Source organism: Melopsittacus undulatus, chromosome 8, assembly GCF_012275295.1.
Source record: "Melopsittacus undulatus isolate bMelUnd1 chromosome 8, bMelUnd1.mat.Z, whole genome shotgun sequence".
In the NCBI taxonomy this organism is placed as follows: Eukaryota; Metazoa; Chordata; class Aves; order Psittaciformes; family Psittaculidae; genus Melopsittacus; species Melopsittacus undulatus.
In genome coordinates, this window is record NC_047534.1 from 10155017 (window position 1) to 10181894 (window position 26878).

General features: G+C 37.0%; 1 protein-coding gene across 2 annotated transcripts; it reads left to right on the forward strand.

The window, feature by feature from the left end:
• On the forward strand, window positions 1-26262 carry MARF1 (meiosis regulator and mRNA stability factor 1). 2 transcript variants are annotated; one of them, XM_005143398.3, is made up of 27 exons: window positions 1-55; window positions 1390-1597; window positions 3183-3836; window positions 4796-4970; window positions 5960-6186; window positions 7066-7183; window positions 7917-8089; window positions 8892-9326; window positions 9853-10019; window positions 10127-10288; window positions 10975-11164; window positions 11865-12043; window positions 12949-13029; window positions 13415-13651; window positions 14430-14549; window positions 14897-15072; window positions 15298-15518; window positions 16225-16367; window positions 17764-17897; window positions 18390-18592; window positions 19076-19303; window positions 20087-20317; window positions 20417-20629; window positions 21412-21472; window positions 21567-21707; window positions 22759-22929; window positions 23471-26262. In XM_005143398.3, exons 2-27 carry the CDS (start codon window positions 1451-1453, stop codon window positions 23701-23703), a joined length of 5220 nt encoding a protein of 1739 aa, XP_005143455.2. In that variant the 5' UTR covers window positions 1-55; window positions 1390-1450; the 3' UTR covers window positions 23704-26262. The 2 variants fall into 2 exon arrangements, with proteins under 2 accessions (XP_005143455.2, XP_030899870.2); XM_031044010.2 differs by having other exon boundaries at window positions 3183-3332.
• Window positions 26263-26878: the final 616 nt, after the last annotated feature.

A 26878-nucleotide genomic window follows, 5' to 3' on the forward strand; every position in this document is an offset into this window, starting at 1 on the left:
GGGAGGACAACAAAGGGGTGTGGAAGGCCGTAGTGGTGTGCGAGGGGCGGCTCAGGTGAGGCGTAGCGAGCGGGAGCAGGGCACGGACAAGCCGGGGCAGCGGCTCCCACCGTCCCGCAGCTGCCGTCTCCGCCGTCCTGCGGCGGCGGGGAGACCCTGGGGGGGGGAGACCACGGCTGGGTTCGCGGGGACGGGGCCCGCTCCCCTTGCAGATAGCAGCCTGCCCCCTCTGCGGAGCTGCACAAGGGACTGAGCCGGGCCGGGCGCAGCCCCGCGGGTGGGAGCGGCCGTTCGCCCTGCAGCACCTCCGGGTGCGCTGGGACTGTTTGGCTGGGGGAGGGTCGGGCCTCGACGTCGTCCCCTAGGGCTGCGGGCCAGGCCGAGCTGGAGGCACTGGGGCAGCGGCGAGCCGCAGAGGGCAGAGCGTGCACGTGTGTGGTGCATGAAACTGCTAAATAGCTTCAGTTCCCTTTTTAATTTGTGAAGGAATTGGTGCTACTGGGCGTTTTTTTTTTTAAGTAACTTGCTCCAGAGCTGTAGAACTTGATTAACTTAGTATTTTATTCAGCATAATGTTGGGGTACTTTGGGTTTCTGCACGTAGATTTTTTTTTTCTTAAAAGGTCAAACTTAGTTTGTGGTTAGAAATAACATCGGGGCAAGTGTGCTGCTATTTAACCCATATAAAATTAAATGCAAAAAACCTGAAGGAGCATTTGCTAATGAATGCAATGCATAATTGGAGGGTAAGAAGACTTACTTTCTGATAGTATAGTTTCTGTGGTGGAGTGCGGCTGGGTCTTAGAGAAGTTGCTTTGCTTCTTTTGTAGTTCTGTAAAGCTAAATTAATGTGATGTGCTGTGGAGTAGCCTGAGAATTAGTGTAAGTATTTGTAAATAATTTTAATAATTTAAAGCTTTGTTTAAATACGAAGTGCTGTGTGGTTAACACAGGTCTGTATAGGTTTGTTAACTAGTAGAAAGAGAATGAATATGCAGCTTAATTATTTCTGTTGCACCTGTTTTGGATTTGCTGATGAGCTGTTCTTGACAATCTACCTCCTGGCTTCTGTTTCTAGAAGAATGCATTGAAAATTTCAGGAAATTATTCATATCAGCAGCAATGCATTTCTGGGACTCTAGGTAATGCCATGGACTTAAACAGTGTTTTCCTCAGACTATGTCACCTTTGTTACAAGGCATGAGGAATATTCCTGTACTAGGGAATAGTCAAGTTGGGAGTAGTCAAGACCATGTTCTATATGCATAATTAAAATTAATATAAATATTGCAGGTTCAGTGATCTAGCAGTAGTGGAATTCATAGGAGAATTTGTTCTCTGTCTTACCTGAATGGTTATTTAAATAACGTGGTGCTTTTTTTCTCTTTAGCAGGTAGAAAGAATGAAAGGAAGGGGGGATGAAAGAATGTTGAACCTTTTTATTTGGCTGTATGATGGAAGGAAATAGAACAGAGAACCTCTGCAACAGATCGTTTGGATGGCTTCAGCGACAAGAGAATGATGCAAAACCATGGCTCTGGAAACTTTCTGATTGTTTTTCTGCTGCTGAGAAGTCTTTGCCTTGCAGTGCAAGAACGGTAATTCTTTGCTTTACTAAAGGCATAACCAGTATCCTGGTGTAGAGCAGTATAACTAACTGCAGTATTACTGCTGACTAAATGGGGCAAGTGGAGAGGGGCAAAAGAGGAGACAGCAGTTACTGCATTAATACAAAAGTTGCCTGGGAATTTAAGGTCTCTAGTGGTGGTCACAGCTCTCACCTATGTTGGTGAAAGCAGGCAAATTGCTTTGCTTGACAGGCTCTACTCTTTACAGCTCTGTAATGATACAACTCACTGCTTAAAAAGTCTGTAAGGCAGCTTCTTGAAACCTCTGTGAAGTTGCTGCTGGAGAGCAGGGTAGGGGGCTAGTCTTCACTCTTACAGATTCTTATCAGTTTAGTTTGGAGGCGAATTTAGAACTTTCTAAAATTATTATTATGTAGTAGTTATAGCAATTGTGGACACTGTTCTTCATGAATGTCTAATTTTCCCTTGTTTCTATTTCTTTGTATGTTGCTGTTCCATAACTGTATATAGTTCTGTACTTTGGAGATGCAGAGTGCTAAAGAATAATACAAAACAGTGACTTATTTGGGCGGGCAAGCTCCAGCTGTTAATTAACACTCATTCATTGTGCTACTCTGATTTTCAGTAAAAGACATAGGAGAAACAGATAAGCACATATTCTGTTGTGTTGCTATTCTCATGTATCAGGCTGGGAAGGCAGCTGCCATAAATTCTGAAATTTGACATCTAAGCAAGTTCAGACAGGTTTTTGGCAGAGTATATCTTAAGACATGGCATCAGGTAGAGAGGGCTGGTGTTGAAGTCAGGTAATTAGTTATTCATTACTGTTCAATAGGAAAAACATTAAGTTCAATTTGGAAAGTAAAAGTTGTTCAAAAATACTGGCCTAAAGCTCTGGAGCAGTGAGTTGTGTACAGATTAGCTCTACTGACCTTGCCTGTTCTGGTGGTTCTCATAACTTTGTTTAGTCTTCACTGCTGCCATTTAAAAAAACCCACTGTATGTCTGTGTATGCCTTTATGTCTGTACATCTTGATATCTTAAATAAGAGTAGGCAAAAAGTACTTAGTTGTTGTGAAAATTTAGTGTTCTTTATCCTCTGTTAGTTTATCTAATTGATAGACTTTCTAAGATTTTTAAGTCTTAGTCTTTTAACACATTACTTCTAAAACTCTAATACAGTATTAAGGTCATCATTCACACATAAAAGGTTTTTATGTACCTCCGCACTGTGGTGTTTTTTTTGTTTGTCTGGTTTTGTGTTTTTCCAGTGCATCCATCAATTGCAGAATATCTTTCAGCCTTAGCCTAACAGTGCTTTTCAATTTCTGGTTTACAGACTCATTGCTACTTGTTTTGTAGCTTTTTGGTTTTGTTGCTTCGAAAATCCACTGATACCAATATACCTTATGCTGACACACATAACTGGCATGTTTCTTTTAATATTTTACATGTTCAGACAGGTAATAATAATGAAGGTAACACTTTTCAAAATCTGTTATCAACAAAATTGTAACAGTGTAAAAATATGCTTGTTTATATTATAAGGTTATGTTTTAATTCATCTGAGTGTAACTGAGCTTTCAATTTCCAGAAAGATTACATGGAGAACAAGAAAGCTGCTATAGAATTGAAGGATGCTTCATTGCCTCATAATGCTGGCTCTAAACTGTTTCCAGCAGTTCCACTTCCTGATGTTCATCCTCTTCAGCAACAACAAATACAGCTTTCACCTGGCCCGAAAGTAAGCTGCTGTGCTCATGGCTCTGACTCTTCTTGTACTTCGCAAATGCGTTGTGTTGGTGGTGGTAACTTGATTCATCCTGGCACAATATTAGACTCAAAAAGCACTGGGACGATTACTTGTCAGGTAGGGTCAGGATTTGCTTATCAGTCTGCGTCTTCACTGAAAGCGCCTCCAGCTAGAAGCATTGCAAGTGAGTTCCCAGGCATGTGCGTAGAAAACAGTGTATCTTCCTGTCAACATCTTTCCTGTTGTGGAAAACTCCATTTCCAGTCCTGTCATGGTAACGTGCACAAACTGCATCAGTATCCAGCCCTTCAGAGCTGCACATCTTCTGGCTATTTTCCTTGTTCTGAATTCACAAGTGGGGCTGCAGGCCACTTGGATGAGCATATTGCACAGTCGGAACTAACATCACGTGTGTACGCCAATCCTTTGCACCTAAACATGGCACCTTCAGTTTGTTTAAAGGGCTCTCACTACTGCAGTGACTGCCTGAGCAAGGTTTGTACCCATCACATTTCTCATTTGTTAAATGTGGTATATATCTAATGGTGAAATAATGTTACTTGAGCAAAAAACCAGTTTCAGCAGGTTGCAGCTTGCATCTTCCTAGTTGGTGATGCACAGTCTAAACATACGAGGTGTCCTTCTGAAGTTCATCTCTTTTTTGAGGTAACATTCAGTTTGATAGGAAGACGAGGCTAAACTTACAGGAGATCTGTTAATGTATACAAGCAGAATTTTGTGTGGGTTTGAAAGACAGTTACCTCTTTACAATTCCAATTAAAATGTTGCATAGTAGTGAATCTTGAGAACAAGCTAACAACAGTTAACATGTACCTGTCCTCAGCTGGTCAATAGAGATCCATTTGTAACTCAGGTGAAATGTCTGATGCTGTAAGGATATTCTAGTTTTGGTTTTAAAAGTCTTGCCAAATTTGTAATTTAAACTTCAATACCAATTTGGTACACTTCAGAACTGATTCCTACTACAATGCAAGCACAATTTTAATTTCAAGTAACATAATAGACTCAACTTTGCAAGATGTTACTTAAACTTCCAAATTTGTGTTTCCCATATAAAAGTGAAAGGTTTTAATTTCTGTAAGTTAAATAGTGAATTAATTATGTTTGGGATTATGACTACTACCTGGGGGGGAGGGAGATAATTCACCCTTGTGCTCTTCACTGTGGTGATTTCACATGCTAGGTGATGGCACCTCTTGATGTGCTGAGTTTAACAGAATCTTGCCTTGCATCTGGAAATCTAGAGTTAAGTATGCTAGGAAAGACTATAGATAGAAGCTTCCTTCATGCAGTGATACTGCTAATTAATTTTTTAGAGTTTATCTGAACTTCCATTTGTTGCAGAAGGGAAACTTGAGTGTTTGTGGCATGGAACACTATGTGTTAATATTGTGTACTAAATGAGCATGTATTTTGAAAAATTGTCCCGACAGCCAACCAGAAACAGCCTAGTTGATGCTGCTAAAATCTGGCCAAATATTCCTCCTCCAAATGCACAGACTGCACCTGTTCCTATCCCAATATGTAATGGCTGTGGAACCAAAGGAACAGGAAATGAGAAGAGTTTGCTCCTGGCAAGCAGCCTTGGAAATTCACCACAGAAATATGGTAAACCACATTTGTTTGAAATTGCACTTAGTGAATGTCCTCCTTGAATACCATTGCACATGAAGAGTTCTGTTAAATTGCACTATTCTGGCAATGTCTGTAAAGTCATAGAAGATTAAACAATAAAAATACACCTTGTTTCTGTTTTGCAAAGTCATAACTTGGATTGACCTGGTTTGATTAAAGAAGTGGTAAATGCACCATCCCTGGCAGTGTTCAAGGCCAAGTGGGACAGAGCCTTGGGCAGCATGGTCTAGTGTGAGTTCCCCATGGCAGTGAAATTGGAACTAAATGATCGATCTTCAAGTCCTTTCCAATCCAAACCATTCTATGATTCTAACTGACTAGAGAATTTACTGTATTGTTTGCATTAAGATTTAATTTTTATATGATTTTTTTATTGCATTTTTTAACATTTTAAGAACTTGGGAAAATGAATCTGAAAAGCTTGGAAGCTATTTTGTTCTGATGGTGTACAAGGACATTATCTTCAGCCATATTTGAAAAGCATTTCCTTAGTCTGTAGTGTCTGCTGTTACTTTATATGCAGTACAGGCATAATGTTTATAGTTACAAGATGGCTTTTTTCTGTGTTCTTGAGAGGACAATATTGTGTGAAATAAGTACATGGTATTTCTGAAGTGTTAGTACTGCTTCAGTTACAGAATCATAGCTAGTATGAAAGTTAAAATATGGAAGAATAAGAAACTGGATAACTTTACTAGCATTTTACCATCCTAATTAAGTGTCCTTACAAAATGCAATTCCACTGAATCTTGTAGAAGAATAACTAGTCAGCATATACCCATACAATTTCTGTTTAAGACTCTTGTTTCTTAAATTCCTTAAGGAAATAGAACTGAACTTGCATTCCTGGGCATGTTGTTCTGTGAAATGTAAAGCTTTCTGTGTGCAAAGTTTGTAGGATGGTAAGTTCAACATCTTTTGTATTTGAGGTTAAAGTGGGCTTTGTTGTTAAACCTCTACAGGATCTCCGGAAGTTGCAATAACAGGCCAGGTTCTGGAAAACTTGCCCCCCATTGGAGTCTTCTGGGATATTGAAAACTGCTCAGTTCCCACTGGCCGTTCAGCTATAGCAGTCGTACAGAGGATTCGTGAAAAGTTTTTTAAAGGTCACAGAGAGGCAGAATTCATCTGTGTGTGTGACATTAGTAAAGAAAACAAAGAAGTTATTCAGGAGCTAAACAACTGCCAGGTATCAAAACAGCATCTAATTGGTGTTCTTGCTTGAGATTTTGTGTACTGAGTGTGCTAATAGTGATTCCTGTTCACTAAAGCTTTGTAAGCTTCTGTGGCTTTTAGTGCATGAGCCTATTATTATTAGTTTATGGGTGGGAGTCTTTAATGCTGGACTCTCCTGATGTGATAATTTTTAAGAAACTGCATTTCATTGTGCAGATGACAATTTTAGCTTCAGTTTTAGTGTTCACAGAGGATTTTGATTTCATCCAGTAGTAAATGATGGTGGTGTTTTTAGTGTTATCCCTCAAATCTGCAATTAAATAGTTAACCTAAAGGAACCATGCTTCTGGGAACTTGACTTTTTTTTTTTACATTGATTAGTGAGGATATTTGTAAATTAGTAGTGTTGGTTGAGGCACCTTTAACTACATATTTTCCATCAATGTACTTTGTTTCTTGGTATCTTTTTAACTTTCTGTGCAAGTTTTAAGTCAGAACTCCTTTCACATTCTCTAAATTGCAAATATAAGTTGAAAGCTTTATCTGCTTGTGCGAGTTGAAAAGAATTGGTAGCAAGTATTTGCCATGTTTGTCACTACTCTATTCAAATGAGAGCTTGTGGAATGTTTTTAAGGTATGTAAACTGTGATCTTTAACACAGAACAGTAAAGTCATTCCTAAGACATTGTTGAACAACCAGGGTTGAAGTTCCCTGATTATTAGAATAGTTTGAGATACATACATGTTATATTTCATGCATGTGTGTATCAGTTTATCTAAAAGATGCATTTGAAAGCTTGTACTTATGTTAATAAAAAAACCCACAGCTAAATTTAAGCAAGCATAATTCACATGCAAGCTTTTTTAGAGCATATCTATGTATTTCCCACAGGTGACTGTTGCACACATCAATGCTACAGCAAAGAACGCTGCTGATGACAAGCTCAGACAGAGTCTTAGGAGATTTGCTGATACACACACTGCACCTGCCACTGTGGTTCTTGTGTCAAGTAAGTGTTTGAGGTGCTCATTGATAGTGCAGAATTCAGTTCTTCTCTTTAGTTATACTTTTGCATATGACACTATTCTGCTTTCTAGGGTTTGTGTTTAGAATCAGCTTTAACTAAATCACTCAAGAATTTATTAATGTCAGTGGCAGCAAGAGTAAAGTAGGGACAGTAAGATGAGAACTTGGCTTAGTTCAGTCAGCTCTGGAGTCTGCCTTGTTGAGTATTGGTAGGTATGCATGTAAATACTTTCTCAAGTTAGCTTCAGAAGGAAGCTAATAAAGTAAAACTCCTTGAGTCTTCCATGTGGTAATCTGTCAGAATGCTTTGAGCAAAATGTATTTGATTTAGTTTTTATTGTAGCAGCATACTGTACAGTTGCATATGCAAGCCACTCAGCTGTTTAATTGCTGTGTGTTGCTTTGGGCTTCTCCCTAAAGTTAAACAAATGTTTTCTCTGAGTATACAGTGCAAGTCAAATGCCTTTGTCTGAGACTGAATGCTAACTGTTTGTTTAAATTATATCTACTGAGAAGCCTTGTAGCTGCTGGTGCTTTTTCACTGGAAATGTTCAGTGGTAAATAGAACTTATCAAGTGAGACTTGGGGTTTTGCTTGTTTAATCTGGTTTAGATTTTGGGGTTTGTTTGCTGGTTGGTTTTTGTTTGTTTGGTTGTTTTTTTTAAGCTTTTTCACATGTTTCCTTATCCATTTTTCTTTTTTTTTTTTTTCTCCAGCGGATGTAAACTTTGCTTTAGAACTCAGTGACCTGAGACACAGACATGGCTTCAGGATAATTTTGGTACATAAAAACCAAGCTTCAGAAGCACTTTTACGTCATGCTCATGAGCTTGTTTGTTTTGAAGAATTCATTTCAGATTTGCCACCAAGGTTACCACTGAAAGTGCCGGTAAGGATTTCTAATTCTTAATGCAACAGATTTTCACAGTGTCAACTTCCTTTCTCCTCCTACCCCCTCCCCAGTTTAGGGAGAGAACAGGCTGAAATTATGTGTTTTGGTTTTTTGTTTTTTTTTTTTTTTATGGTAGGATATGTCTGCTGCATATTTGACTATTGTCTGTATTTTGGTTACTGTCATGTATAGTTTCTGCTCTAAGACTGAAAGAATGAAATAATGAGAAGTAATTAACTAAAGTAAAATTGCAAGGTCACAATCTTATCACTTTGTGTTCTATCAGATAATGCATCTTGCATGCCTTTCACTTTCAGAAAGGGTAAGAACTTAGTTGTGCATTAAGACAACTCTGTAATGCTTTCTTAACAGATCTAAGAATGACCCTCTTACTGTGTTTTTGGTTTTTTTTGTCTTCTGATGATTCAGTCTGGAGTTGCTGTGCTGTCTGCGCAGCACTCGCAGCCTCTTCTTTCTCTGAAATAACTTTCTGAACTATGTCTTCACATGCACATGTAGAATTCTTTGGTCACAAGTGGTGATACTTTCTTTTCTGGAGAATTGATCAGGCTTTGATCCATTGATCAGGAACTTTGCAGTCTCTTCTGACTTCAAGTTATATTGGAGATAGAAGCTTGGTATAAGAGTTTTCCAAACAAACTGAATGATGCAATAACAATGACTTGGGGGAAAGAGGGAATGGGGGTGAGGGTATCCCCAGAATTAATGTAAAAATACTGGGCTTGAACAAGAGGGTATTCTGAGATAATAAAACTAAAATCTTGCTCTCTTTAAACAGGCATGCCATACACTATTATATGTTTATAATCTGCCAGCAAACAGAGATAGCAAAAGTGTGAGTAACAGACTTAGGCGTTTGTCAGACAACTGTGGCGGGAAGGTGCTGAGCATTTCTGGAAGCAGTGCAATTCTCCGTTTTTTAAATCAAGAAAGTGCTGAACGGGCTCAGAAACGAATGGAAAATGAAGATGTATTTGGTAACAGGATTGTAGTGTCTTTTACTCCCAAAAACAAAGAAGTTAATGAAACAAAAAGTTCTGGCTTTGTTGGAACTGAAAAGGTGAAGTCTCCAAAAAAAATTAACAAGAACACAAAGCTGTGCCTCCTCAACAAAGACTCGAGTGATCAGTCTACTGGTACCAAAGGCTCTGCTGGAAGAGGTTTCCAGATCCATGGATCTGTCACCAAACCCACAAATGTTAAAAGTTTACAGGTATTGTTTTACCTTGTTTAGTTCTTTTCCTTGTGTTCTGAGGGTTACTTTTATTACAGCTTTATTGTGAACTTGTCAGTTCTATTTAATAAATAACTGATGTATTCTTAAATGAGAGCTGTATTTAGCTGCTTGGAAAACAGATAATGAACTTGAAAGTTGGTTTTTTGGTTTTCTTTTTTCCCCATCTCTCACTTTTTCTCAATTTGGCAATACTGTTGGTATTGAGTCTCTAATCCTAGGCCAGTTTTGACTTCTGTGTTGGTGTTGAATATAACATATAGAGGGATTCACTTTGCTAGTTTTAAGGAAAACTAAGGTAGATCTACAGTATAGCAAAAATACTTCAACTAGGCAATGATTTATGGGTTTTGTTACAGAAGATTAAATATTCTTGCTAAGGAAGTGCCAGTGAAAATGTGGTTGAAGGAAAAAAATGTCAGTTAACTAGGGTTCCATCACAAGGAAAGCTTCTATTAAGGAATGTCTGGTGCTTTTATGTTTACCTTTCATCTGTTTTATGTAGGAGCTGTGCCACCTTGAATCAAAGACCATAAGTAGAAATACGGAAAACCAACAAGAACATTTAAGAGAACAAATTCCGTCTCCTCAAAGTAATTCTAATGCAGCGACTCCTGTCTCTCCAGCACCCAAAAGTGGAATGGGAGAAACATCCTGTAAAAGCAGCCAGAAGTATGTTTAAAAATAAAAAGATGTCAATCTTTAATTTTTGTAATTATGTTTAATGTGAGTTCTGCAATGTAATGAGTTTTCTTTTTCTTATGTATATTTGTAAATAGAAAAGAGACCTCCGCTTCCAGGAGCGTTACCAATTCTCCTGTAGATAAAAAAGATAAAGATGAAACTGTATTTCAGGTCAGCTATCCCTCTGCTTTCAGTAAGTTGACAGCCTCAAGACAACTCAGTCCTTTACTCATGTCTCAGAGTTGCTGGTCATCTCGGTAAGTGTCTGTCTTATTTGTGAGGTGAAGTGAGATTTCATCAGTATATATGTATATTGATTATTGCTGCGTATGGTGTTACGTATGCTGAGCACATTAACACTAATTTATCTGGCAGCAAAAGGAAGCTGATGGTGCTGTGTAATAGCTGACAGAGGGTAGATGTAAATATAAGATGGGGTGAGCTCTCTTTCAGAAACATTGTGTGGCAAACTTTGGAAAAAAAAACAACACAAAACCAAAAAAACTCTGAAAATTCATAGGTATTACAGGTATCTTGGTTTAATTTCAGTGCTTTTAATATTCCCAGCAGATATTTATCCAGGCCTGTTAAGTTCTTCAAGTCTTAAATACCTAACTGTTGCCAATTATTAATATCATGTGAATGAGTTTGCCTTATTTATGTCTTAGTAAGATAGTACAAGACTTAGTGGCAAGTATATTACTAAATTGGGTAACTTTGAGATGTAGTATGAATGATTTCCTTTCTGTCTGTAGGAAGTATTTGTGTTGTTACAATGTTTTGCTTGTGGTGAAATTTGTTTTGCCCATGCATGTACTAGAAAATATGTTTAAAGAGCTGTTTGTGCACTTGACCTGTGTCTATTTTCGAAATAATTTTGTGATGGATATAGCAGAGTTGTGCAATACCTAACTTAGCTCATGCATGTTTTTATTTTACCCAGGAGTATGTCTCCAAACCTTTCAAATAGATCATCTCCACTCACATTTAATGTAGTAAATCATACTGGTGGTACAGACTGCTCTGAGCCCTTTGCAAATGGTGCAGACATTCAGGTCAGCAATATAGATTACAGATTGTCCAGAAAAGAGTTGCAGCAACATTTACAAGAAACTTTCTCAAGACATGGCAAGGTAAAAACTAAAATACCTTTATTAAATCTGGTGTTTAGTGCTTTCTGTTTATGTGATTATGGACATGTTTCTGGTCTAGCTACTTGGAGTAGGTGTGGAAATCTATTGAAAGATGACTTTTAAACTTTGTAAAAAGGAGATACTTTTTCCTCTGAAGAGACCAAGTCATCACTTATACTAGGTTCATAATTTGCACATGGTCTTCATAGATCTGGTATTCTGAAGTTTTGTATGTAAAATCAAGTGGTTTATTGGTCATGCAGTGGAGAGACTTGTGCTTTAGCTGCTAAATATTTTTAAGCTGTAAGGCTGAATTTCTAATGTCAGCTTAAATATAGCAGTAAAAGCTGAGTTTGTTTTGAATTAGAAGTTATCAAAACAGACATGAAGAATTAATATGTAGGAAGCAGCTACACAAAGAGACGTAGTTTCTGCAGCAGTCCTATTTGAGCTGTAAATGACGTTATTCTGGCACAGTTACCTGTTTGGGAAGATGATGCTTGTGTCATGGCCTTGCCTTGGCCAAGGCTTATTGCACTTGGTTCTTGTTTCCATTGTCCTGTTGGCCATGGTTCATTGTACTGAGTTTCATTTTGCTGTGTATTTGGTTCTTGGCCAAAACAAGTTAGTACTACTCTTGTGTGGCTTGCCTTTGATTAATACTCTGTGATAAATGTACAAGGTGTTATCTTCCTTTCAGGTAAAATCTATAGAGCTCAGTCCTCACACAGACTACCAGTTGAAGGCTATAGTTCAGATGGAAAATCTGCGAGAAGCAATCAGTGCTGTCAACAGTCTTCACAGATACCAAATTGGTGGTAAAAAGATCCAGGTCTCATTAACAACAGGAGCTGCTAGTAAATCACTTGCTCTACTGAGGTAATAAGCACTGTGGCATCTTAATTGTTCTAGCACGTATTTAGTAGCTGAGAGATGATAAAAAAGACTGAGCAAAGCAATGATAGGGAAATAAATCTGTCTTATGATCTGATTAATATGTTAAATACAACTAGGCTAGTTTTCAGTTTAGCACTTGTACACTGCTTATATTTTAAGTTGCATCTGAAGAGACTAGATCTATGTTTAACAATTTCACAGTTTTACTGCTACTGTTTCATAATACTGATATATCTTGATGACCATGTGCAACTGAGTTAAGATTACACTTGGCTTCTTCTTTTCTCCAAGAAAATGCACATGAATTATGTCTTTGAGAATGGAATACACAATTTAAATTCTATGGGGTGTTTTTATTTCCATTTTCTATATGGAAGATGGCAGAACTAGAGTGCTGATGCTTGTGAGAATGAGCGTTTTCTGTGTAAACTTCTGTACTGAAAGAAGGCCTTAGGAAAAAGTTATCTTAACCTTTTCACAGAATGCTCCAGTTGAAAATAGTGTTTGGTTTGGAGTGTAGAGTATTGCCATTGTATAATTTACAGCTTTATTTCATTGTTGCCCTTTAGTTTATGCCTGTGACCAAGCTGATAACTTCTAATGCTGCAGCTTTAATGTTGCATTTTACAGATACTAGAAATCTTACTGCTACCTATGAAAGATGTAATGTCTTCAGAGACAGTACCTAAAGAATTAGCAGAAATGTTACTACTTGCACTCCGCTGGTCTGAAGTGTCAGCTTTTGTAATGCTGGGATGGAAAGGAATGCTATTTTTCCTGTCACATTTATAGTTCATAAAATGCATCTGTAAATATTTCACCAGTTTGGGCTGAAAACTAATACTAACAGAGTAATTTGTGCTGATGTTATGAAACTTGTTTTGTAGCTCAGAAACCATGTCCATTCTGCAGGATGCACCTGCTTGTTGTCTGCCTGTGTTCAAATTCACAGAAATCTATGAAAAAAAGTAAGTTTTCTTGTTTGTGTTTTGGGTTTTTTTGTTTGTTTGTTTTGCTTTTTTGTTTTTCTTCTGGGACTTAGGAAAAGAATCTGATCTTGCATGATTGTTTTCAGTGAATTAGAGAGCAACAATGAATAACAGAATGGAGTATTATGAGTTTTTGTTGTTAGATAATGGAACATATTACTATCCAGAAGCAATGACTGTAATACTGGTCTTTCTTAGAAATGGTTATGTTTCCAGTGTTTTACTTCATTTCCTACATTAGGATGAATAAGTTTAGTTACCCTAATATTTTGCATAGAATAGTTTCTAGCATAGTCCTGTTTCTTAAACAAAAAAAATTTACAGCATTCATTGTTATTAATGTGTATTTTGTCTTTTCTTTTAGATTTGGGCATAAGTTAGTTATATCAGACTTATATAAGCTAACAGATACTGTGGCAATACGTGACCAAGGAAATGTGCGGCTGGTATGCCTTCTACCCAGCAGCCAGGCCCGGCAGAGTCCTTTAGGATCTTCACAGTCACATGATGGTTCATCAGCAAACTGTAGTCCTGTAATATTTGAAGAGTTGGAATACCATGAGCCTGTTTGTAAGCAGCATTGCCTGAATAAAGACTTTATGTAAGCTGTCTATAAAATACTATGAAATACTACAAAATATTTGAACAGCAGTTAGCATTTCCAGGTGTATTAAAGTTAAGGTATATATGTTCATATAGTGTGCTCCAGTCACTGCTTATATGTTTACCAGAGTAAGTCAGGCAGAAAATGAGATGACACATTGAATTTTCTAGGCAGTCCTCACGGATCAGTTTTTTTGGGTAAGACTTGTATTCTAGCACAGCTTCCAAGATTGAATACTACTTAAACAGAAGCTGAAAGGTACACTACCTTCCTCTAGTTTTTATAGGAAGGTTAAACATATTAGAGATTTCTACTAGCCTGAATGATGTTATTATGTAATTATAGTTGGAACTGACCATTTTTTTTTTGGCCTCCAGCTACATTCAGTAAGTAATTCATACGAGGTTGAAGATTTCCTGGTTTTTGTTTTATTGAGCAGCAGGCAGGTTGTGGTACTAGAGCAGTCAAGTGTTCACTGTTAACTGCCTGGTATGTGCTGCAAAAACTTAATTTGAAAATTTTAATCTCATGATGATAAAATGTGGTATTCTAATGCTGTTTGTCTTCTGGAAGTTTGCTGTAGCTGTATTAATTTTTGTGTAGAAGAAAAGATGGAACTTGCTTGTGACTGTAAATTAGTGGTATTGTCGCCTAGTAGCAGTGTATTGAATGTATGTAGTATAATGTTTATTATGGGTGTGTATGTGAGCACAGGCATACTGTGCTAATGGGATGTGTAGAATGAGCATGTAAACTTCAACTTCTTGTTTTATAGTGAGCGTGAGTTTGATCCAGATTCTTATAAAATTCCTTTTGTGGTTCTCTCTCTGAAGACATTTGCTCCTCAAGTTCACAGTCTTCTACAGACACATGAGGGTACTGTGCCTTTACTAAGGTAAAGTGTTTTAATTTTGGTTTTTAGTGTAAGGGTTGTAGGTTAAAGATTTAAAACTTTATTGCTGGCTGTTGTAATGCACTGAAACTACCTATTGTATAAAAATCCCAGTTCTTATGTAAGGTGGTATCTTTCATAACAAATAAGTGCCTATGAAATTACTACTTTATGAATTTTTACTGAGCAAAAAAGACCCACATGTTTAAAATGTGCAGTTTATGAAGACTTCTGTATATGCACTAGTAAGCTGCTGACACTTCTTGCTTAGGAAGTGTGTCAAAAGAATGATATTAGGACAATTTTTAGTGATATTTTAGTGTATAATTGAAGCTTTTTTTTTCCCAAAGTTTTCCTGATTGCTATATGTCAGAGTTCAATGATCTTGAAATGGTGTCAGAAGGCCAGGGTGGTGTTCCTTTAGAACATCTCATTACCTGTGTTCCTGGGGTTAACATTGCAACTGCCCAAAATGGAATTAAAGTTATTAAATGGATACATAACAAACCACCACCTCCTACTACAGGTAAATATTTTTATTTAAAATTTTCTCTGAATTAATATTTATACTTAAAAAATGAGTAGCAGAAAGTAAAAATCTTGTATAATTGTTAAACTTTTTATAAAGAGAAAATTTTACCATGAATGTTCATTCTTGGATTGTTTGTTCTGTGTCATAAAGTGCAGTGTTTAGTGGAAGAATATTTGTGAAAGGTTCGGTCATATGATTATTTTTTGTATTTTATTTTAGATCCTTGGCTTCTACGTTCTAAGAGCCCTGTAGGCAATCCACAACTTATTCAGTTCAGTAGAGAAGTGATAGATCTGCTTAAAAGCCAACCATCCTGCGTCATACCTGTCAGTAAATTCATCCCAACATACCATCATCACTTTGCAAAACAATGCCGTGTGTCTAACTATGGGTTTTCTAAACTAATGGAGCTGCTAGAAGCAGTGCCTCATGTACTGCAAGTGAGTTAATATGTCACTGTTCCTTTTAACTTGGGGAATTGTATCTTCAACTATCTGAATTACTGGTTGGTACTGTGTAATAGGTGCTATGCCTAGTCTGTCTTGAAAGAGATGGTTAACTGAACCTTGGGGTGTAATTGTTCTCTTTTTTTGAGATGTTAGTTTTATTGTTTTTATTGTTCCCACCCTTCCAAAACAACTTCTGGGGAAATCAACTCTTTGTTCCAGAGGCTTAGATTAAATAAAGTTTGAACCTGCTTTTAGCCTGTGGCTAGTGCTTGGGTAAAAGGTTTTAATTATGCTGTTCACCATTAGAACAGAGCAGAGGCTGAGTGCTCCTCAGGTAGATGATGTGTAGCCTATGACTTGAAACAAGTGAACAACTCATGTGGCCTTGTGTTACAGGAAAAGAAACACAGTGGTCACATTAACTTTCTATTTTGAACACCAGCTGGTTGCAGAATTTTAAAATAAACTGCAGAAATGTGCAGCAGGTGCAGTAGCACACCTGGGGGAAGCAGTTCTACCTTTTTTATATTATATGCCATGGTACAGAAAGCATATGGCTTCATGATGCTGCCTTTCCAAACACTGTATTATATGCTTTATTTCTAGCCTACCTATACTAGAACTAGCTTCTAAATATCTTGTAAAATAATTTACTGAGGATGCTATATCTGAGTGATCAAATAAAATTTTCTTGCAGATTCTTGGTATGGGTTCCAAACGCTTGTTAACTCTAACACACAGAGCTCAAGTGAAGCGCTTTACTCAAGACTTACTGAAGCTTCTCAAATCCCAGGCCAGTAAACAAGTTATTGTAAGGGAATTCTTACAGGCTTATCACTGGTAAGTTATCTTTAATGAAACAGGAACAACTCTGAAAGGCATGACTTTATTACTGCATTTAGTACTAGGTTTACTTAACTGTATTGGAGCTTGAAATGGGTTATTTTATTTCATTTCTCTTTTGAAGCTGTGACTGTGAGGTTGGATGTAAGTGAGCAGGTCATGGCACAGTAACATGAACAGTAAAAGGAAAATTTAGTGTTAGGCTTTCTTTTGAGGGAAAAATAAGTGATTGTCAATAGACACTTCTTTAACTGGATTTAGTAATGACACAAAAATGAGGAGTAATGCCTATCTTACTATTGCCAGGAAGAACATGCTGTTCTAGCATGGTAAAAAATACGTATGGTGTGTGTTTTGGGGTTTGGATGTTTAGCTTTGTCCTTTTTTTAGAACTAAGAACCATCCTTCCCTTAAGAAGGTAGAAAGTAGTACTGAAGGTGCTTTGAAACCATAGCATCTTAGTGCTACATGTGGTCTACCTTTGCATGTGTGCTGTGATGCTGCCTGTTCCAATACCCCATTTTGGGAGTGCATATTTCTACTTACATTTCCACTGTTGGCAAAAATATATTATTAGTTTTTTCTAATCTCCTAAATCTGCATCTCCATTGTAGTCAGCTCTGACTATCTGTTGAATAAGAATATATGTAAAGTGTTCTTGCTTCTCAGGTTTGTGTCAGGAATGTAGAGGGAGTAAATTACCTTTTGATATGCTCAATATGGTGCTTTCCAGGGAATGGTCTTTGCTTCCTGTTGAGACCTAAACTTATTTAAGAGGAGCATATGTCTAGCTATTAAGCAAATACAGGCTGTTGGAAGTGTAGCCATATGGAGCTGTTTAACATAATTACATTTTTTTTAAATCACTTATGTAATATTTTTCAAGCTCAGGTTTAAGTATTATCACCATGACTAGTTTGAGGTTTCCAGTGGTTGATACATACAACTCTTTCTTCCAGTGTCATGTGAACTATCAGTGTATTATCAGCTATTTTACTGGAGGCTGACTGAGCATTGGAATAGGTTGCCCAGAGAGGTTGTGGAGTCTCCTCCTCTAGAGGTAGTCAAGACATAAGTTGGATGCAATCCTGAGCTCAAAGTGACCCTATTTGAACAGAGAAGTCAGATTAGGTGACCTCCAGTGCTCCATTCAAACCTCAGCTGTTCTGTGGTTATGTATCTTATTTTTATGGTTAGAATGGGTAAATAATTAGAATAAAGAATTCTTTTTCCCTCTTCCACATGTTAGCATTATTTCCAGTATGAATATTATGGGTTTTCTAGGACTTGAGGTGTATTCTTTAAATTTACATGTTTGCTTTTTTTCATTTTTTGGTTGCCCTACACAGGATGCATTAATACTTGTGTTCCTACAATTTTCTAAAACTTTCAGGTGTTTTTCTAAGGACTGGGATGTTACTGAGTATGGAGTGTGTGAACTGGCTGATATTATATCAGAAATTCCAGATACAACCATCTGTTTGTCACAGCAAGACAATGAAATGGTAATTTGTATTCCCAAAAGAGGTATGTCTATGTACATTGTTTTTACTGTTGGTAAAGAAATTGTTGACAATTTCAGAAGTCTGCAAACTCAGGTATATAGCAGCAACTTGGATATTTTGATAATTGTGTTTCTACCTTTGTAACTGACTTGTGAATGTCTAGCAAATAATTTGCTGTTCTAGGAATGTCTGCAATGAACAGATATGAAAGTAGGTGACAAAACACATAGAAATATTACTTCTGCATGGAGTTAAACTTTCTGTGGTATGGTTAGAGAGTGGGTTATTTTCACTTATTAAAAACCCACCAACATATTTGGCTATTTAAGGTCTCCCAAAGTGCTGATCATCTGATTATTTTGGACATCAAATGCGTAAGCTTTATCAAGGTCTTTGGTGGTAAAAGGAAATGATTTGGTGTGCTGTAAATCAATCGTCATATTTTCTTATGGCATTCTGTTGCATTTTATAATTGTGTTGGTACACTGCTTTTGCCTTGTTTTTTTAATTTTAGAACGTACACAAGAAGAAATTGAAAGAACCAAGTGGTTTGCTAAAGAGGTGGTAGACTTACTGCGCCATCAACCCCATTTTCGAATGCCCTTCAATAAATTTATTCCTTCCTATCATCACCACTTTGGTCGCCAGTGTAAACTTGCTTACTATGGTTTTACAAAACTAGTTGAACTCTTTGAAGCTATACCAGAGGTCTTACAAGTAAGTTCCAAAATCTTAAGCTGTGCTAAAGCATTTTTCTGAGATCTGTACAACTGTTTTAGCAGTGTTTATATTTCTCATGAATTTTGCTGAGTTATAAACTGTGCACCTGTAATGTTAGACAGCTGTATTGAAGAAAGTCTTAACAGCTATTTTTGTAAAATTTAGTAAAATTCAAACTGTTTGCTAGCAATTTCAAGTTCTCCAAGTTGTGCTACATTAACAGAACTCAGTGCACCAAAATTAGAGCTAAATTTCATTAAAGTTGTTAAACTTGCTTAATAAAAAAAGTTGATAACTAATGGCCTATGTTGTTGAATTTCAGAAATTAGATAATTTTATTTGCAATATGCATACCTTTTGAAGTAGCTGAGCCCTGCTACATAGCAAATGATTGCCTGCAAGCACTGAATTTTAATTGCAGATTATGCTTTTTTCATCCAGATTAGGTAAATCACTTAAAGAGTATTTTCTATTTTGTAGGTATTGGAATGTGGGGAGGAGAAAATTCTCACCCTTACAGAGGTGGAACAAGTCAAAGCAGTTTCTGCCCAGTTTGTTAAACTGCTACGGTCTCAGAAGGACAACTGCCTCATGATGAGTGATGTACTGACAGAGTACCGCAAAACATTTGGATACACACTGCGTCTTCATGACTATGATGTTAGCTCAGTTCCAGCTTTAATGCAAAAACTTTGCCATGTTGTAAAGGTAATGATTTATCTTTATAGTTTATTCCTCTAAAAGGTATGTAATGCTAAGGAATTACCTGTCTCAAATTACAGGTCTCAGTGCACTTAGTATTTTACTCTATAAACAATATTTCATTAAGTTGGGGAAATCCCTGAGGGATTTTAAATATAGCTTCTATATTCCCATGATGTTCTCTTTGTTTTTTGTAACTTTTCAACTTTCTCCAGGAAAATGCATGCTTGTTCAGCAATAAGTAGAAGATTTTATTAAAGTACTTATTTTAACAGTAGAAATTGTTGTGGGTGTGGGGTTTCGTTTTTCCGTTGGACTTCTGTCTAAAAGCAATAATTTTCTGATAGCAAAGTAGTTACCAGTCTCTAATGTTTTATTTTAGTTTATATTCCTAACTGTTTTTTTAATCTACGGTTTGAGGCTTTGACTGTGAATGTAAATACATAGATGATCTTATATATCAGTGGAGAAGTTAAATTGACTGGTTCAGTTGCTCCAGTTTAGCAGCTGGTGGTCAGGCTGGAGTTCAGTCAGGTCCAGCTGGCTTGGAATGAAGAGTAAAATTGTGTCTAATCATGTGAATGAACTGCCACTCAGCTTTTATACATTTAAAATAATTTTTTCTGTGTAATAAGCTTCTCTATCCTGTGTGCTTTTGGCTAGGGGACTGTCAGATGCTGATATGTAATATCAGATACAGCTGTGCTCAAACAAAACCCCAGCTACGCAATTTATTTGTAAATTAAGTTCTTCCCTGTCCCTAATTTCATTCCCAGTTCATTTTTCTAGGTTGTTGACACAGAGTCTGGCAAGCAAATTCAGTTGTTAAATAGAAAATCTCTGCGAACTCTCACTGCTCAATTGCTAGTCTTGTTGATGTCCTGGGATGAAGCATCCTTTCTCTCTGTGGAACAGCTGAAACAGCATTATGAAACAACCCATAGTACTTCGCTTAATCCATGTGAATATGGATATATGACCTTAACTGAACTCCTGAAGAGTCTGCCTTACTTGGTTGAGGTATGTAAGCTCTTTTTCTTTTCTGGTGTTTCATACTTTGAAAAGACATTGTGAATAGAGGATACAGAAGTATGCACTCTAATTCTCTTTTTCTAATAGGTTTTTACCAAAGGTTCAGAGGAAGAATACGTGAAGCTTACAAATCTGTATGTGTTTGCAAAGAATGTAAGGTCCTTACTTCACACTTACCATTATCAGCAGATTTTTCTTCATGAATTCCCAGTAGCATATAGCAAATACACAGGAGAAGCGCTGCAACCTCAAGCATATGGATGCAACAATTTAGAGGAGCTCTTGGGAGCAATTCCGCAGGTGTGAATATTTCCATTTTGGCCAATTACATTGAGATTTCTGCATGGAGTACATGCATATATGTACTATTTTGCATAGTTATACCTCAGTGGTTTCCCTTAATTGGTGTGAATTACTGGAATCATTACCTTCTCTTCTGCTATAAGGAGGCTTATAGCAATTGTATTTTTAATAGCTTCTTGATAAATCTGGATTATGTTATAAGAATTTTTTTTTTTTACATCTTTGCTCAAATTTTGCTTAAGAACTGTTCATGGTGAGGCTGCAACACTCTTGGCATCATCATCAATTGGGATAAATGATTTCTGTCTTAAATGAATGTCTATACAGTACTGACCATCATTTTGATCAGGTCAGTAGTCTACCCTGGTTTTAGGAATGAAGAGTTGGGACCTTGTCAGAAGTGCTACATAAAGGATTTGCTGTTCCATTTTCTTATCCACATGTCTAAAGTGTTCTGGGATAATTTAGTGACCCAGTTTGTGGCTAAAGTTTTCCTTTAAGTAATGTAATCTTTCCGGAGAGTGACAAAATAGAATTTTCTAACTCTGTGTTTAAATTAACAGTTTTGTTAATAACTAGTGCACTTTCTAGCCCAACAGTTTGCCTTTGGCATCAATTATTTTGAGACAAAGCTTTTACTTATATGGTGTAGTACAAATTAATGTGATACAGTTTATTTTAGAAATAGTGGCAGTGCAAGGCTTTATGGAAGGCAGTAAGTTGCTTTAGAGTTTGAGATTAATCTGTGTGATTTTAATTCTGTCTTTTTTTTTCTGTAGGTGGTTTGGATTAAAGGACATGGTCATAAGAGAATTGTGGTACTAAAGAATGATATGAAAAGTAAGCTATTTCAATTTTGAGCAATATCTTAATTTCCTTTTTTCTTTAAGAGGTGACTTCAGTAAATGAACCAAATGAACTTGCCTTTTTGTAGTTTGTTTTAGCTCACCTAGTTTTACCCCTGCTGATCATGTGGATGATCATGGAAGTCAACTTGCTGACAATAATGAACAAATTACAGAGATGGCAGAATCCACTTCATCAATGGAATCACATCTAGGAACACCTAGCAATGGTAATGCAAAATTGATTTATGTAAGAAATTTTTTCTTGAGGGAAATAAGCAGAATGATCAAAGCAGCATAGGGAAAGTTGTGTGATTTAGTCAACTCCTATAGAAATGCTTTATGGCTTGAAAGCTGTTGAACTTCATCCAAAGCATAGAGTTAAGTATATGTCCTCTTGGCAAGGGTATCTGTTCTCCTCAGCTGTGTTTGTGTGCGTTTATATGTAACTGCTAGAGTACCATTTACCATGGATTTTAGTGGAAATCTAAGTCTGTAAGTGCAAAGCTACTGAGCAGAGATGGTCAGCAGCAGCTTCTGTTAGAAATGTCTTGTATCCTGATGAGAATATATAGTGCTCTTCTGTAGTGTTTTTGTCTTTTGTGGTGTTAATTATTTGGAAGTAATGGCAGTCCAGTTGGTATAAATCCATCCCCAAATAAAAGTAACTGGGAAATGGTGACCTCATGGTTCATATCTTGCTGTGGCCTCCAATTCTTTTACTACCTGCAGGTTGTGGAACTTGTGGAATGGTTCTTGAGTTACTATTTCAGAAGTCTAGGCTTGTCCCTCCTACTAAGGCCAAGTCACTTTGAAACTTTTAGCTTAATTTTTACATGTAAATGTGCTAGATAGCACATAAATAGTGATAGGGTATTGGTAGGGTATTGGTATGTCTGAAGAAGAGTTGTCTGGTAACTGGCCCTTTTCCAATAAAGCCTCTTCTTGTAGGGCTTGTTTCCTCAGGTCTCCTATTAATCAAGTTTGGCAAATACCAGGTCTTACTATAGGAGTAAAACAAGCAGATAAGCAATAGGTGTAACATACTATTGCTTTGTCTGCTGCACTGTAATTAGTTACAGATTCTTAATCCAGAAACATAACTCTTGTTTCTGGATCTGAGGTAGGTTGGCATAAATTAATCTGATATTAATAATTCAACTGAGGCACAGCTCTCAGATCCTCAGAACTGCACCTGAAGACTTTACATTTATCAGCTCTGAAATAGTGACACCTTTACAAGATACAGGTACTTTGAAAGATGTTCCCTTATTTTTGTAGCTTCTAATCAAACTGAGCAAGAACTTCTTTGCCTCACAAATACATCTCCTGTTGACCTTCTGTGTGAGCCAGTTCCTTCCTGCCTGCCATCCCCACAGCTGAGACCTGATCCAGTGGTTCTCGAGTCTGCAGATCTCATTCAGTTTGAGGAACGCCCTGCATCTCTGTCTGGTAAGAGTTTGCTTGCCTATGTTGTGTTACTCATGCATTGATCGCTCATACAGTTTGGAAAGAGAACTATTTGTTTGCATTATTATATAAAGTTCCATTTAAATACATACATATGTGTGCATATACATTGCACAATGTGATGTTTTGGAAACGCAGGTGGCTTCCATAAGAAACTTGAGTACTGACTGTAAGCACCCTACTTTGATTCTCTGGGATGAGTTTTAAAGAGATGTTATCCACCACTAAAATTGCATTTTGCCAACCTGTAGCAGCCTTTTTTACCACAGTAGTTTCATAGTGCTCTTTTGACCACTGAATGACTTGATGTGTGAGAATTAAATTCAGTCTTCTAGATAGTACATCATGCAGACAGAGTCAGAAGCAGATATCCTATCAGCTGTGGAGATGAGCATGACATATCTTCAGAGTCTTCAGATCAAGCTGACAAGTTCTTTTAAAATATTTCATTACCTATTACCACCACAGTAATATTCTTTATTTTCAATAGCAGAGCATTAATACATTTTCATATTTATTTTAGAGATAATGATTTTAACAGAAGAAGAAAAACAGAGAATTGTTACCACAGCCGAAGATAAACTGACCTGTGGATCTGTGGTACCTAACACCACAGAGAATGCTTCAGTGTCTCCCTGTCACTCCTCTGAAACCCAACAAAACAAGGTAGTTATGGACAGCCCAGCCAAAAAGCAACACAAAAACAAGGTGAAATTGGCAGCAAACTTTTCACTTGCACCTGTAACGAAGCTTTAACTCTTCAGTGTGAAAAACACATACCTATGGACTCTGCACAAATAAAGCTTTTTGCTAGCCCTTGCGTATTTTAATGAAAGGCATAAAATTAATTTGTATTTAATGTATTCTGTGAAGATTTTGTTCCTTTTACACTGAACACAGCTATCAGCAGAGCAGATTTTTTTCTATTATTTTGAAAAAAATTCTGGTATTCAGTAAATTATTCTTAAATTTTACAGTTTTTCATAAATGTGTGTTCAGTAAAAGCAGAATATTCAAGTAAAATGGAACAGATTTTATTTTCTTGAAGCCTTGTTGGTGGTGTAATCATACATGTAGCATATTGTATTCTATAGGCTGTTGCTTACTGGTATTGTTTCAGACAGTATTAATAAAATGCATGATCTGTCTTTCAAAAGCCTCTTGAGAAATTGTAACTCGCTGACCTGAAATGACAAGAGTGAGGGAGCTGATTGTCCTTCAGAAACTTGTTCTCTGACCTTTCAGATGACTTGTAACTGCTTTGGAAATTTTTGTCTAAAGATGTCTGTAGAAGATTGTGGATTTTTTGTAAAACTTGTTTTAAGTGTTTTCTGTAGCTTTCAGTTCCATTTAGGAGTTTTCTAGGACATTGATGCTTTAAGCTTCCCTTTTTATATTTAGTTCCAGTCTGGCATGGATTTGGTTAAGGAAAAGACTGTCCTGGTGTCATGAGTTTAATACACACACATTTTATTGTGTCTAGAAATGAAGTTAGGAAGATTCTGATATTTCTGAAATATGCATTCAATGCATAAATCACAGATAATGGAGCAGGTCTTATTTATGTATGTTTTGTGATAGAAGGTATTGATGCTATTTCCACCTGTAAGGAAAGTTCTAACTACATGTGGAAATGCTAAGGTTGTTCTGCTTAACCTTGTTTTTTTATTAAGCATGTTCAGTAAATGGGAAGCTTATTCTTTCATGTGTGCTCTTCAGCTGTGTCTGCTTTTATTCTAAAACTTGCTCCTAGCATTGGAAGCTTTTTTCAGCTGGTGGTGCCTTGTGCTGGCTTTTGAAAGGGAACAGCTTTGGAAGAGATGTTAAGTCAGTGGATGACCTTAACTCTAGTTAGTAGAAATATCCAGTGTATGAGACTTTATACCCATTCTGGGTAACAGCGGCATTTACAATGGGGTTGTATTTGCCAGGCAGCAAATAAATTGCTTGTAGTATTGAAATAACCTATACTAGAGGCTTTCCACTGGCCAACTGAATATTGTTTTAGGTGGATTCTATTGTAATATACAAGAGATGGAAAATGGCTTCTAACTTCTCAGCCAGCAACAAGAAATGCCACTGAATAATGGCTATAGACAGAATTTTAGTAGTCAGATTTTGTTATAAAATCTTTTAAACTTAGCCAAGATTATCAGTAGTGAACTTATAGCCATTGTGAATGCAGAGAAACACTTAAAAGTTTTTCTGAGCATTATGGCACAGTATTTTGAGTCCTTTAATAAACCTCTACAGACATACTGCTATAGAAAGAGAAATGGAGAAGTAAGCTTTTTTGGACTTATTTTAATGAGTCAAATGCAACAACATCCGCTTTCACCTTAAGTTTGATAAGGTTAACACTGATCAGTCTAGATCTTTGTTTCAGAAGAGCATGCACTGGAGAAAAGACCAACCTGAAATTACATTTTCATGACATGCAGCTACAAGTCATCTGGAATTCTAAAGAAAACCTTTTTCTTCAGAGGAAAACATGGTATTTGTCAGAGTGAGTGTGGTGGTTATACCGTTTATGGAGGTCAGCATAACTCTTCTGGATTCATGTGTGATTCTGATGATATTGCTGTTTGAAAGTAATAGAATAATACTTTTTGAGAGTTGTGTTCATAGTGTAACAAAATAGCTAATTGAATTGCAATATATTTTTTTACCCAAAGGGTTAAATGAATGATGTGACTTAGATTTAAAAGCATTACAACCATGAAATTCTTTAATTTAACACTGAAATGTACTACTTCAGATTCATGTCTGTTTGAAAAAAGTCACTGAAGCCCTCAACTTATGCACTTGAAATGGGAGGGAGAAGAAAATTCTTTTCTTAGCTGTCTACTTTGTTTGGACACTTTCTTTTGTGGCTCAAGTGCTGTTTCATGTGTTGGGACCAAACAGTTGTGTCAATAAAATTTTCAAGCAAGCATAACTCTTGTCCTTGTCTAAAGACACCTGCAAAAACCCTGTCCTAAAATCCTTAACTTGCTCTGTCCCATTGAGTTTAATTACCCAGACAGAGCAGAAAGCTAAAATTTGGGATTTAGTAAAGACCAATTTTTACAATTCAGCTGCTAGCAGATGTACTCAGTATCTCTTCATGCAACATAATATTTAGGGTTTACTTTAGAAAGAAACTGCTGTTCATCAGACTAAAGAGAGAAATGGAGAAAGGAGTGTAAATGACACAGGTTTGAAGTAAGGTGTTCCTCCTGAGTTCTAGTTTCACTTTGAAATGTAAAAATCAATGTGAATAATGTCATATGGAGTGTTACTGTGCAATAAAGTTAACAAATCACTTTTGAGTTAGCCTTGTTTTCCAGCTTACTGAAGGTAGTAATTTTCCAGGAACAAGTCTGGCAGGCAAGTTTCTTTTGCAGCTTCACTAGAGTGCTTTGAACTTGAGAATAATTAGAACAATCTGCAGCTAAACTGGACTGTTCTCTCTCTTGTCTCAGGTTTGTGGACAAAAGAGCTGATGAGCAGCTCCCGACTTTCTCTCTTTTTGTGGTCTTATTACATATTCTCACTTAATGGAACTGTTAAGTGAACAGTCTGCTAGAGTAAATGTCAGGCCTGCTGCAGGTAAGGGTTCACTTGACCTTGCAGAGCACTTGCTTGTTCAATAAACAGTTCTGAAGTAACTGCCTAAGCCTATTTGACAGAAACGTCTCCATAAATGGTGAGGCCGCATCTGGAATATTGCATCCAGTTCTGGGCCCCTCAGTTCAAGAAGGACAGGGAATTGCTTGAAAGAGTCCAGCGCAGAGCCACAAAGATGATTAAAGGAGTGGAACACCTCCCTTATGAGAAGAGGCTGAGGGAGCTGGGTCTCTTTAGCTTGGAGAAGAGGAGACTGAGGGGTGACCTCATCAGTGTTTACAAATATGTAAAGGGTGGGTGTCAGGATGATGGAGCTAGGCTT

Bases quoted from the DNA above. Each gene is read 5' to 3' on its own strand.
- MARF1 (XM_005143398.3), top strand. From the start codon at position 1,451: ATGATGGAAGGAAATAGAACAGAGAACCTCTGCAACAGATCGTTTGGA. The intron at 7,184-7,916 runs GTAAGTGTTTGA...TTTTTTCTCCAG, and splicing joins CACTGTGGTTCTTGTGTCAA to CGGATGTAAACTTTGCTTTA. The intron at 10,020-10,126 runs GTATGTTTAAAA...ATTTGTAAATAG, and splicing joins TCCTGTAAAAGCAGCCAGAA to AAAAGAGACCTCCGCTTCCA.